Genomic DNA, 13,237 nt, shown 5'->3' with positions numbered 1-13,237 from the left:
TTAGGGAGGGGAGAGAAGTTATGGAGGGAGTGCTGGGGGATGAGGGGAAATGAGCTGCGCCTGCGCAGTTGGGGGCTATAGGTGAGTGGTGGAATATTGCGTTGGGAGAATAGGTTGCGTTAGGGGAACGGGTGAGTGGCGGAATATTGCGTTGGGGAATGAGTTGCGTTGGGGGACCAGGCCTCCCGTGTGACAGGGACTCAACGGGTCCCACTTAGTCTAGTGTTACTTAAATGTCATAACTGTAATTAATTCTATAACTTCCTCTGGCAGCTCATTGCAAATACAGACTATCCTGAGTGAGAAAGTTACCCCGCAAGTCCCTCTTAAAATTCTCCCATTTTACCTTACGCCTATGCCTCTAGTTTGAAAATCCTCTCCCCTGGGAAAAGACTGTCAGCCTTCTCTTTTTCCATAGCCCTCATGATCTTGTACACCTGAATAAGATCACTTCTCAGCATCCTACTCTCCAAGGATAAATGTCCCAGCCTATCCAATGTCTCCCTATAACTAGACAGTAGACACAAGGTACCACATATACCGGAATCTTGAATAAACTCATGGGTCAGGTAACGTCTCTAGGGACATGGATAGGCGACGTTTCTGGTTGGGACCCTTCTTCAGACTCTCTCTATAACTTAAGCCTTTATGCCCTGCCTTTTAGTGTCAGACTAGTACAGAAAATAATGCTCTGAATGTGTTGTAGATCTACTTTGATTCTATTTATCGAGTTTCAAGTATCATGTGCTTGAGGTTGTTGGTGAAAACATGAGCAAATTGTGCTATTTTTAAGAAAGCAACAATGTTTTTTTGCTTACACTATCATCGTTTTAAAGTAAGAGGGGTAAAGCTTAAAGGGCAAGTTTAATTTCCATACAGAGGGTGGTATGTGCCTGGAACGTGCAGCAGATACAATAGCGGCGTTTAAGAGACTTCCGAATGTGCAGGGAATGGAGCGATATTCATTATGCACAGGGCAGATAAGTGTTGGTCCAGGCACCATGGCCGGCATAGACATTGTGGGCCGACTGGCCTGTTCTTGTGCTGTACCGTTCTATGTTCTATCTCTCTGTCTCAAACCCCTGCCCACCATGTTGTTTCTGTGTCTTCCCCAGATGGTCAGATTGAAACCAGCGAGTCCAGCCTGCAGCAGCCCACGTTGTACGAGATCAAGCTGACTGAAATTCATCCTTCCAGCGAGCACCCTGACCAGGACAAAGCATGAGTTTGATTCTGTCCCTGCTGGACATCGGACCAGTCTTAAACTTTCTGTGCACAGTTTGTAGCTGCAAACCTTTACCACGTCTTGTGGACCCTGATCCAATGTAGGGAAACGTAGAAGTGAACAGTACCACATGCTGCCTGTCTTTACAGCAGCTTTCATGTTATCATTCTTCACGACGTCACCAAACAAAGATGATCATGTTCGGATGAATCGATTAGATTTGCCTCATTCGACCAAGATTACTTACCAAACTTTTAAAAAGAAATCTGCCTTAAGTCTGATGAGTAGATGCTGGCCAAATGATCCCACTAACAGCCCCTGACCCAGCTTCCCATTTCTCTTCCCTTGTGCATTTAACTCACTTCTCAGCAGCATTAAATACCCTTTCTGCTGTAAGACTCTTCATACTATCTGAAGTTTAGTTTCATGTAGCATTCTGATCTCATAAAGGTGTACAAAATCATGAGAGGAATAGATCGGGTTAATGCACAGTGTCTCTTGCCCAATAGGGGAATCGAGAACTAGAGGACATAGGTTTAAGGTTAGTGGGGTAAGATTTAAAAGGAACCTGAGGGCTAACTTTTCACACAAAGGGTGGTGGGTTTATGGAACGAGCTGCCAGAGGAGGTAGTTGATGCAGGTACTAATGCAACATTTAAGAAACATTTAGACAGATACTTGGATAGGAAAGGTTTAGAGGGATATGAACCAAACCCAGGCAGGTGGGACTAGTGTAAATGTGACATGTTGGTCGGTATTGTCAACATGCCTGTTTCTACGCTGTATGACTCTATAAGGAATTTCAATCAGCATGTACTGTCTGAGGATGGCCTGCAGAATATTGTGGGCTTTCACTAGCAAGCTGTACTAATACTTTGTGGGCAGCAACCTATGTTGAATATGTGTCTGGAAGGACAACTGGTTCCTCAGGTGCTGTTATTACTGTCTTCGACAGTTTCATTATATGTGAGTCTTCACAGTGTATTTGGGCTTGCCAAAGCAGAATTATTAGCAGAAGATAAATGCTTAAATTAGGACATTTTCCATAATTGCTGCTGAGTGTGGTGAAGAGAGATTTTATTTCCTGAATGATGTTATGTTTGGAACCCTAAGCTAACAGTTTCAATACACAGAGCAAAGGTGAATAAATATAAATGCTACAAATCTTTAAAGGGATAAAGTACAAGAGCAAGTTTTCAACCTGGCCTTGCTTTCACGAGTTTAGAAATATAGTAAATAATCAGATTGAGGCAGATAAAGAAATCCAAGAGGGCAGAAAGACGATGACTGCTTCGCTACACCACCCAGAACAAGGGGCACAGTGAGATTACACTGAGTGTGAAAGAATGGCTTCAGATGCGAAAGAAAAACGAGCATTTTTATGAAAACAGGAAGAGCTTCTCACGAAAGTGACAATATGTATAAATCTCGCTGCCAAAAAAGCAGGCAGTAGTTTTGAGAGGAAGTGAGGATGATAGTCAGCTGTGTAGATCTTTCAGGTTTGAGTTCGATAAGGTTTTGTTGGATAAGGGATATTGAGTCATGGAAAATTGAAACAGAGGCACAGATAGACGTGAACTCAGTGAATAACAGGGAGTTTCCCGGCTTGTCCTAATGCTTTGATGATCACACTGAATTTACTGTGACGCTTGCTCCTTAAAGCTGCTGTAAGAAATGATGGGCTAGGCCAGTGCTCCCAGTGAAACGTTCATTGTGGGATTTTCAAGGGCTGGTCAGCAAACACTGAGGCTGCACTGGTATCACAACTGAAGAGTAAGCTGCAGGCTTTATCCCCAATAATGTGAAAGCAGCAGCTCAGTGGTACTCAAGGGAAGAAGGGGGATGATCCAGATTGCTGCCCAAAAAGTTGCACACATGCCGTTTAAACATATTTGTACAAATACATGGTTAGGAACGTTAGGAAGTTATGGACCAAATGCAGGCAAATGGGGCTAGCGCAGTGGTTCTTAACCTGTGGGTCGGGACCCCCATGGGGGGGGGGGGGTGGTCGTTTGGGGCCTTACAGGGGGACATGAAGGGGGTCATAAATAACATATCCATTTGTTGAGCCCATTTACAAAATGTGGTATATACCTAACAAAGGTACATACCACATACAGCATTTTGTTCCCAGATGCACGTACATATGCCAAAAAGGTTAAGAACCACTGGACTAGCCCGATATGCCAACTTGATGGACAAGGTGGGCCGAAGGGCCTGTCTCTGTGCTGTACAGCTCTCTGACTCTATGAGGTGTAGACACCAACTGAGACCACAATGGAATGCAACAATGCACATTAAAGCAGCCAGCCACTGCCTGAATCCACAGGTAGACAAGATGCATCTCACAGGATTCAGTGTATGAGACATGGCAACAAAATTATCAGTAGAGTAGGCCTTCTTCAACATTCCCTTTTATTCCCCTCTTTCCCCTCACCCCGTCCCCTTCCACCCATATCCCTCCCTCAGGCTTTACATTTCCTTCTCCTTATCTGACACCCTTTTGTCTCCTTTACCTCTAGTCTTTTGTCACTTCACCCACCTGCCAATCCCCTCCTCACCAGTATCCACCTATCGCTTGCCAAGCTTTGCCTCCACCTCTCTTTTCCAGCGTTCACCCCCCACAGATGACGTTTCGGGTGGAGACATTTCTTCAGGCAGATTAGAGTAGACCATTGTCTATTGTGTTTTGCTCAACGCCATCAGCAGCTATTCTCTCCTTGCATGATACCCTAGCACACCCCTGTGTGATATTAGATCCAGTCCTCCACCCTGCACTTACTGCTACACTACAGTCTATCATCAAAGCAACCCCTGGTGTGGATGCAATGTGTATTAATCGCAAACGACCTTCATCTACTTTTTGAAAACTGAAAGAGGAAGCTGACCAAAGCCGCAATGTGTGTCACTGGTTTTGAGAGCATATCTGCTTACTGGCACTCGGAACTAATGATGTAAAAACAAGGAACTGCAGATGCTGGTTTACAAAAAAACAAACAAACAAAGTGCCGGGGTAACATAGCAGTTCAGGCAGCATCTCTGGAGAACATGCATAAGTGATGTTTTGGGTCGGGTCCAAAGAAGGATCGCAACTCAAAACATCGCTATCCATGTTATCCAGAGATGCTGCCTGAGCCACTGAGTTATTCCAGCACTTTGTGTCTGGAATTAACAATTCTGTCAGGGCAGCACAGTGGCGCAACAGTAAAGTTGCTGCCTTAGAGCCCCAGAAACCCGACTACGGGTGCTGTCTGTACGGAGTTTGTACATTCTGCCATGTGACCGCATGAGTTCTCTCCGGGTGCTCCAGTTTCGTCCCACACTCCAAAGATCTACAGGCCTATAGGTTAATTGGCTTTGGTAAAAATTGTAAATTGTCCCTCGTGTGTAGTGTACGGGGTGATCACTGGTCAGCGCGGATGGTGGGCCAAAGGGCCTGTTTCCACGCTGTATCCATAAAGTCTAAACTGAAATCTAATGTTTTTGTAAAGTTTCGAAGACTTGAGCATTACCATCGATTCTTGTTCATGTGGTATCATTGAAAGTTAATTTATAAGCACTTCTGGCAACAGACTATTAATTGCCTATTTATACAGGTTTGGAATGCCTTTTTGATTAGTTAAAAGCATGAAATGCAAACAGAGGCAATTCCATGTTTTATATTTGAAGGTAGCGAGTGTTCAGTGAATCAGTACTTCCTACGGCACTCAGCTTCACGGCTCCAGGGATGCTCGGTCTGTGCTGAGTTTAGCCATTCAGTCTCAAACATCCACCTCCCTCACTACATCATCCCTGGGAGCAAATCATTTGCCAATACTTAAAACTTTTTTAGGCGGTGAAAAGGTGTTTTAATCGATCAAAATGTATTATACTTTTGATTACCTCGTTGTATTAAAGGAATTGGCTAGTGAATTTCAGATGTGGTAAATAAATGCCTAGAAATTAGATTGAATGTGTTTCTGGTTGCATTTTGAGATTGAACTCTCATTGGATCCACTGCAAAAAATTGCTCTCAGAGATAAACATGTAGCAGTGTTAGAACATAGAACTTAGAAAAGTACAGCACATGGACAGGCCCTTCGGCCCACAAGGTCTGTGCCGAACATGATGCCAAGTTAAACTGAACCCTTCCACCACACATGAGTCATATTCCTCCATTCCCTGTATATCCATATGCCTATCTAAAAGCCCCAGTCCAATGAATGTAAGTGCGACAAGCTATCCAGTACTTTGGACCAGTGTCTTCTCCTTAAAGTGATTTTGTTGAGGAACTTAGCGATTCAGGAAGCATCTCTGGAGAACATAGAAAGGTGATGTTTCAGGTCAGGTCTGAAGAAGTGTCATGACCCGAAAGGTCACCTAACCATGTTCTCCAGAGATGCTACCTGACCCACTGAGTAAAGGATTTTACTGTGACCTGAACATTGCTACAATTGGACTTGATGAAAGAATGTTACGTACAGGTAATTCTCCTCCTCACTACACCGGTGTGCAGCAGATCCACCATGCATCTTGCAGCAGAATATATGTGCCTATCTAAAAGCCTCTTACACACCACTATCGAATCTGCCTCTACCATCACCCCTGGCAGCACGTTCCAGGCACCCACCGCACCCTGTGTGAGTCTCACCCGTTACTCCCTCTTCTCTGCTCTCCCATCAGGCAAGAGGTACTGAAGTGTGAAAACGCACACCTCCAGATTCATGGACAGTTTCTTCCCAGCTGTTATCAGCAACTGAACCAGCCTATCACCAATTGGAGAGCGGTCCTGACCTACCATCCATCTCATTGGAGACCCTCGCATTGTCTTTAGTTGGATTTTATCTTGCACTAAATGTTGTACTCTTTATCCTTTATCTGTAATGTGGATGGCTTGATTGTAATCATGTATGGTCTATTCTTTGACTGGATAGAATGCAACAAAAGCTTTTTGCAGTATACATGACTATCCACCTCATTGGAGGCCTTCAGACTATCTTTAATCAGACTTTATTGGACTTTGTTCTCTTTATTTATTTTATTGTTCATTCTTGCATTCATGTTAAATGTCTTTAATGTTATGTCTAATCTTTATCTGTGTGCTGCATGGCAAGACAAATTTCACTACACCAATTGGTGTATGTGACAAATAAATGTCCTTTGTCCTTTGTCCTTTGCACCAAACATTATTTCCTTGGTCCTGTATCTGTACACTTTGGATTGATTGATTGCAATCATGTAGTCGTTCCGCTGACTAAATAGCACGCAACGAATAGGAGGACATAGGGAATTGGTACAGGAGAGGACAGCAGAGATTAACTGTGATCATATTGAACGGCAGGGAAGGTTCACAGTGCCGATTCTATGTTCTTGTGAATTGATTTTAATGCCCCTTTGCCTTACATTACTGGGACATAGCTGCTATGTCCCGGCATTTACACTGCCTTGGCGTGATCACTTCAGTTGCCAATCATCATGTAGCCACACCCCATCTCCTTTCACTCAAGGAGAAACATTGTGATTGTTGCCAAAATGATTTCAGAGGCTACACAGATCAGAGGGAGTGTCGATGATGAGAAAGGGCAACTTTTTCACACAATGGGCGGTGGGTCTAAGGAATGAACTGCCACTGGAGGTAGTCACAAAATGCTGGAGTAGTTTACTTTATTGTCACGTGTACCGAAGTAGTAAAAAGCTTTTTTTGCGTGCTATCCAGTCAGCAGAAAAGCAATACATGTTTACAATCAAGTAATTTACAGTGTATAGATACATGATAACGGAATATTGTTTAGTGCAAAGTAAAGCCAGTAAAGTCTGATCAAGGATAGTCCGAGGGTCACCAATGAAGTAGATAGTAGTTCAGCACTGCTCTCTGGTCGTGGTAGGGTGGTAGGATGCTGGAGTAACTCAGCGGGTCAGGCAGTATCTCTAGAGAAAATGAATAGGTGACTTTTCAGGTCAAGACCCTTCTTCAGACTGCCACTGGAGGTAGTTGAGACAGGTACTATCATAACATTTATAAGACACTTGAACAGTTATATGGATTGTAAAGGACTAGCTTAGATGGGGCATTTTGGTCAGCGTGGACGATTTAGGCCGAAGGGCCTGTTAGCCTGCTGTATGATTCCGTTAAAGACACTGAATCAGTTTGAACAGAAATGGGACATGGTAAGAGCAGGAAGCAGTGGGAGTTGCAAATAGGGCTCTAATAACAGCTGTATTGTAAGTCAGAGAATAAATCACAAAATAATGAGGAATATAAAAAATCAGGCGCAACTTTAATCAAATTGGCAAGAGCAGCCTTGAGGACAGGTTCATGAAGTGCATTTGACGTGGTTCCTTCGAACAATGCATTGAGAAACCAAGCTGCAAGCCGGGCCAAATCTGGAGACACAAGAGACTGCAGATGCTGGAAACACAAAGGAACCCAATGGGTCATGTAGTATCTGAGAAGGGAAATAGGCAGACGATGTTTTGGCTTGGGACCCTTCTTTAAATCGAGGGACTTACTTTCTGCGAGTAGTCTTCTCCACTCCAAATGTGGGCATGAATTGTATTTAAATTTAACTACATCCTCCCCAATGCAAACCCACTAAATTTAAAGTAAAAATTCATTCCACATTTTAGCAATCTATGCCAGTGAAGGAAAAGAGCTTTGAGGTCTGTAAAATTATCAACAGTGAAAGGGAATTCTTCTTGGCAGTGAGTGTTTAATGGTCATTTGTACCGGCAATGAAATAGTGAAATTATTACTTGCTGCAGCTTAACACACCCAACAAATGCAATACCACATAGATAAATAGATATGCAGTAATCAAAAATAAAATAAAGCAATAACCATAGTACTAGCTGGTCATAATAATGCAAAACAGAAGTCCGTAGTGCAAACAAAGACACAATCTGTTGAACATCATAGTTGCTGAGGTTAGTATTGTGCAGTGTTCAAGTGCCTGATGGTTGCTGGGAAGCTGTTCTTGAAGCTGGAGGTCACAGTTCTCAGGCTCCTGTACCTTCTTCCTGATGGCAAGCGGGGTGGGTCGGGTGTTGTGGGTCTTTGATGATATTGGCTTCCTTTTAGAGGCAGCGCCTCCTGGAGATCCCTTCGATGGTGGAGAGATCAGTACCTATGATGGACCGGGCAGTTTCCACCACTATGTTTGTTTGAGTTGCCGAACCAGGCTGCAAAGCACTCAATATACTCCTGGAAAAGTTTGATAAAGTGTTCAACCACATACTGAATCTCCTCGATCGTCTGAGGAAGTCGAGACATTCATTGTTAGAAGGTTGAGGGAATGTTTGGTGAAATGGTGCAGGAAAAATCAACAGTTCAGCAGCTGGGAAATGGGATGTGGCTGGATGGGTTTTTTTCAGACAGCATGGACAGAATGGGCCGAATGGACTCATGCATCTTAAATGTCGATGATTCACTGAAAAAGGCCTCTGCAATAAACAGATGATTCATTTTGTACACTAATCCTACAAATCCGGATTCAAAAGCAGCTCGCTGGTGGTTTAAAGAAGCTAATGTATGTGACTGGACACTCCAAATCCCCACTCTCTGACAACTGATGAATTAATGTGAGATGCTGTAATAATGAAATGCAATCTGTTTTTGGTTCATTTATCTTGTGATGCAGATGCATAGTAAATTGGTGACAAACTGGGCAACTAAAGCTCCTACTGATGTGACAATCTCTCCCAACTATATCAAGGGCAACCATAGACATTTGTTCATTGTTCATTGCCAATCCTGTATGTACTGTTTGTGCTATATATCAGATTACATCCTGTTTCAGTAACTAAGCTCATGGGTGAATTTATTACGAATAAATCTCCCTCTAATGCTTTTCATACAGCCTGACATTTCCTGTGTTGTTTTCCGGACTTCTACGTCAATGTTCAGGTTTATTCTGAATCACTAATTAACAAATTGGACTCTGGCCACTCACTGTAGCACGGAGTGGTTGCAATTCAGTTGTTTTGAGGTCACACTGACCGATTCAGGCACCGATTGAGATGGTTCTGGCTGACCGTTCAATCAACCACTGGTGTGGCATACACAAAGCCTTGTTGTTTCCCAGCACTAATCTCAAGAGTCGAGTCAAGAGTGTTTTATTGTCCTGTCACGGAACAATGAAATTCTTACTTGCAGCAGCACAACAGAGTATGTAAACATAGTACTCTCTAAACAATATATTAAAGGGGAAAAAGTTCACACACACATTAACACACACATACACGTAAAACAAACAAACAATAATAGTGCCAAAAGACAAAACCAATGCCCCCAAGTCTATGTAGTTCAGAGGTTATTTGGAGGTTGTGGTGTTTAATAGCCTGATGTCTCTAGAGAATCTTCCATCTGAAAGAAGAGTCCCGACCCGAAACGTCACCAACTACAGTACCCTCCATAATGTTTGGGACAAAGACCCATCATTTATTTATTTGCCTCTGTACTCCACAATTTGAGATTTGTAATAGAAAAAAACACACTTGTGGCTAAAGTGCACATTGTCAGATTTTATTAAAGGGTATTTTTATACATTTTGGTTTCTTACTTAGACTTAGCTCCTCCCACACTGTTGAGTGCGTTGGGCAGCAAGCTTTCGCCATTCTGTTCGTTATGTGCAACGTCTTCCACCCTCGTTAGGTTTGCGTCCCGGGCTTCCAAATCCTTCTGGAATGTTCGCCTCCATGTGAGTTTTGGTTGGCCCTTTTTCTTTCTTCTGTCAGGTTGCTATCGTAGGTGCGCGTTCTGGTGACATTCTGAGTACATGTCCTGCAAATTTCATCCTGCGTACCTCTGTCCTAGTTGAGAGGCTTTGTTGCAGTTTCACGGTGGATCTCCTCGTTTGTGATGTGGTCTCTGTAGCTAGTCTTCAGGAACTCCTCGCAGCGTTGTTGGAAGTTTGTTTTCACAATGTAGAAATTACAGCAGTGTTTATACATAGTCCCCCCATTGCAGGGCACCATAATGTTTGGGACACATGGCTTCACAGGTGTTTGTAATTGCTCAGGTGTGTTTAATTGCCCCCTTAGTGCATGTATAAGAGAGCTACCAGAACCAGTCTTTCCATTACCTTTGGAAACTTTTATTGCTGTTTATCAACATGAGGACCAAAGTTGTGCCAATGAAAGTCAAAGAAGCCATTATGAGACTGAGAAACAAGAATAAAACTGTTAGAGACATCAGCAAAACCTTAGGCTTACCAAAACCAACTCTTTGGAACATCATTAAGAAGAGAGCACTGGTGAGCTTACTAATCGTAAAGGGACTGACAGGCTAAGGAAGACCTCCACAGCTGGTGACAGAAGAATTCTCTCTAAAATAAAGAAAAAACCATAAACACCTGTCCGAAGGATCAGAATCACTCTTCAGGTGTGGATTTGTCAATGACCACTGTCCGCAGAAGACTTCATGAACAGAAATACAGAGGCTACACTGCAAGATGCAAACCACTGGTTAGCCGCAAAAATAGGATGTCCGGGTTACAGTTTGCCAAGAAGTACTTAAAAGAGGAACCACAGTTTTAGAAAAAGGTCTTGTGGACAGATGAGACGAAGATTAACTTGTATCAGAGTGATGGCAAGAGCAAAGTATGGAGGAGAGAAGGAACTGCCCAAGATCCAAAGCATACCAGCTCATCTGTGAAACACAGTGGTGGGGGTGTTATAGCCTGGGCATGTATGGCTGCTGAAGGTACTGACTCACTTATCTTCATTGATGATACAACTGCTGATGGTAGTAGCATAATGAATTCTGAAGTGTATAGACACATCCTATCTGCTCAAGTTCAAACAAATGCCTCAAAACTCATTGGCCGGCTGTTCATTCTACGGCAAGACAATGATCCCAAAGCAAGAAAGTAGTTTTTCAGAGCTAAAAAATTGTAAATTCTTGAGTGGCCAAGTCAATCACCCGATTTGAACCCAATTGAGCATCCCTTTTATATGCTGAAGGGGAGTAGTAGCAATGTTACAAAATGTTGAGATTTAAAAAATCAAGTCTGTAATTTATCCCATCAGATAAAGCATAAACAGAAGTTTAATTTGACACCTAATTCACTTTTATATCTTCAGTATTAAAAAAATGATGGCCACTTTCATACTTGGAAATTAGCATGTTGTTCCCTCTTGCTTTTCCATTGACTTAACACAAAAGCTGTGATCAAGGACAGTCAAAAGCCCATAACTTTCTTAAAAATTAAGAGAACTGAATAAAATGTTCAGTTATTGTAGATTGAAGCATTCTGAAACAAGCATAAAACATCTTACTTGGATGACCTGAAATTAAAGCATATAATTAGTTAGTTACCTAATTGTAGCTAATTACAAAATTGACCGTTGTGACGGAAATAGTAATAAACACCCAGACTGCCTTGAAAATTCAAAAATGTGATATTCTCAAGATCAGAACTTTAATATTATTGTATTATATGCTGTAAGTCTGTAACAGATAGGTAAATAAATTACAATTTCTAGCAATAGACCAAGTCTTTATTGAGAAGATCAGTTGCTAGCTGGTACATTGGCATATCATAATCAGTAGCATCATCATACTCCTCAGATTGTAACCAATAAGCAACTCTGTACACCTTGTTTTTCCTCAATTATTCAATTTTGGCATTGTAAACTACAAGTTTTTGCTCTCCAAACCACGCATGACATGCCTTTCTGCCCACTACTTTCCCATTAAGAATGTCCTGTAGATCATCACATTTGGAATAGTCCAAATTTGGATAATCTCTGCGAATGCTGTCTAAGTCTCTTTTGCTGGGCATTTGGATTGACAATTTTGCATTTCTTCTTTGGAGAAACACCGAACAGCATTAACAGAAACAAGTTATTATTTGCAGTTTTAGAAAAAAGGTAGAAATGATAAAGTTAAACGCTAAAACAAATAGTAAATATTCAACAAAAAATTCATATTCATCAGTTTCATCAAATTAAATTCATCTAATCATCTAAATTCAATTACTAGATCTAAACATCTATCCATTTCTTAAGAAAAGGATAATTTAAAAAAATAGCCTAAGTATCCAAATAACAAACTACCCTGTAATCCCATTCACACAAGAATTCACACCATAACATGATTTTTAAATCCCACTGTCATGAACTTATATGCCAGATGGAAGGAATTTAATGTTTAATTCCCATAAATTAATCTAGAAAGATTCACTCCCAATATAATCAAAATGATTATTTTTTGCACAATATATGTGGCTAAAACGGTTGTGGATATTTAGTATAAAAATATTGACCATGGATAGACAATAACACAAAATATAGACGATTTAGATGCTCTTATGACATGATTGTCCAAAAAAAAAAAGAATTTTATTCATCTTGCAAATGGGAGTTTCTGGAATGCGATCGATTGGAACGTTGCCGTTGCCGTGAATTTTAACCCCATATCGGCAGGAAAGTCACGGGCGAATCGTTTGGGGCCGACAAAACATTTTCGCATCTTAAAATTAGATTAAAGCCACCCCAAGAAGGAAGATTATATGTGAAATAAACGACTTACCTTTTGTTTTGTCCTGATATTACGATCCGTCACGTTGTAGGCATTGAGGGCGTTAGAAGTCGCTTTTTACTTTAATCCAACGATTAAATTGTCCAATGATTTTTTTTTAATGTTTTTTTTTCTTAAACTGGGAACGTAAGTCGGATCGTTTTATCTTCATCGACTAGCAGTCCGAGGAAATCCCTCTCCAACAAGCGATACAAACCTGCATTTTAATCCCCCCCCCAAAGGCTCCAAAGTCGTGCACACAGCCAGTGGCAGATCTGCAGCGCCGCTGAAGGTAGGTTTTGTAACATCGCTAGCACTAGCCCTCAAAACAAGCATATGCTAAAGATGGCTGCAATACAGGCCCGGCAGAGCATCATCAGAGAAGACACCCAGCAACTGATGATGTCCATGAATCGCAGACTTCAAGCAGTCATTGCGTGCAAAGGATATGCAACAAAATACTAAACATGACTACTTTCATTTACATGACATTGCTGTGTCCCAAACATTATGCT

The 13,237-nt window shown here is 41.8% G+C and overlaps 1 protein-coding gene across 1 annotated transcript in view; it reads left to right on the top strand.

Moving 5' to 3' along the window:
- Positions 1-9,059, top strand: part of LOC129701583 (E3 ubiquitin-protein ligase RNF130-like) — a 95,056-nt gene extending 85,997 nt beyond the window's left edge. Inside the window, exon 7 of the mRNA XM_055642855.1 lies at positions 1,116-9,059. Coding sequence (XP_055498830.1) covers positions 1,116-1,225 — 110 coding nt within the window. The 3' untranslated portion in view covers positions 1,226-9,059. The remainder of the gene's footprint in view (positions 1-1,115) is intronic.
- Positions 9,060-13,237: the final 4,178 nt, after the last annotated feature.

The sequence above is a fragment of the Leucoraja erinacea genome, chromosome 11, assembly GCF_028641065.1.
Source record: "Leucoraja erinacea ecotype New England chromosome 11, Leri_hhj_1, whole genome shotgun sequence".
In the NCBI taxonomy this organism is placed as follows: Eukaryota; Metazoa; Chordata; class Chondrichthyes; order Rajiformes; family Rajidae; genus Leucoraja; species Leucoraja erinaceus.
This window is presented reverse-complemented; position numbering and strand designations above follow the sequence as displayed.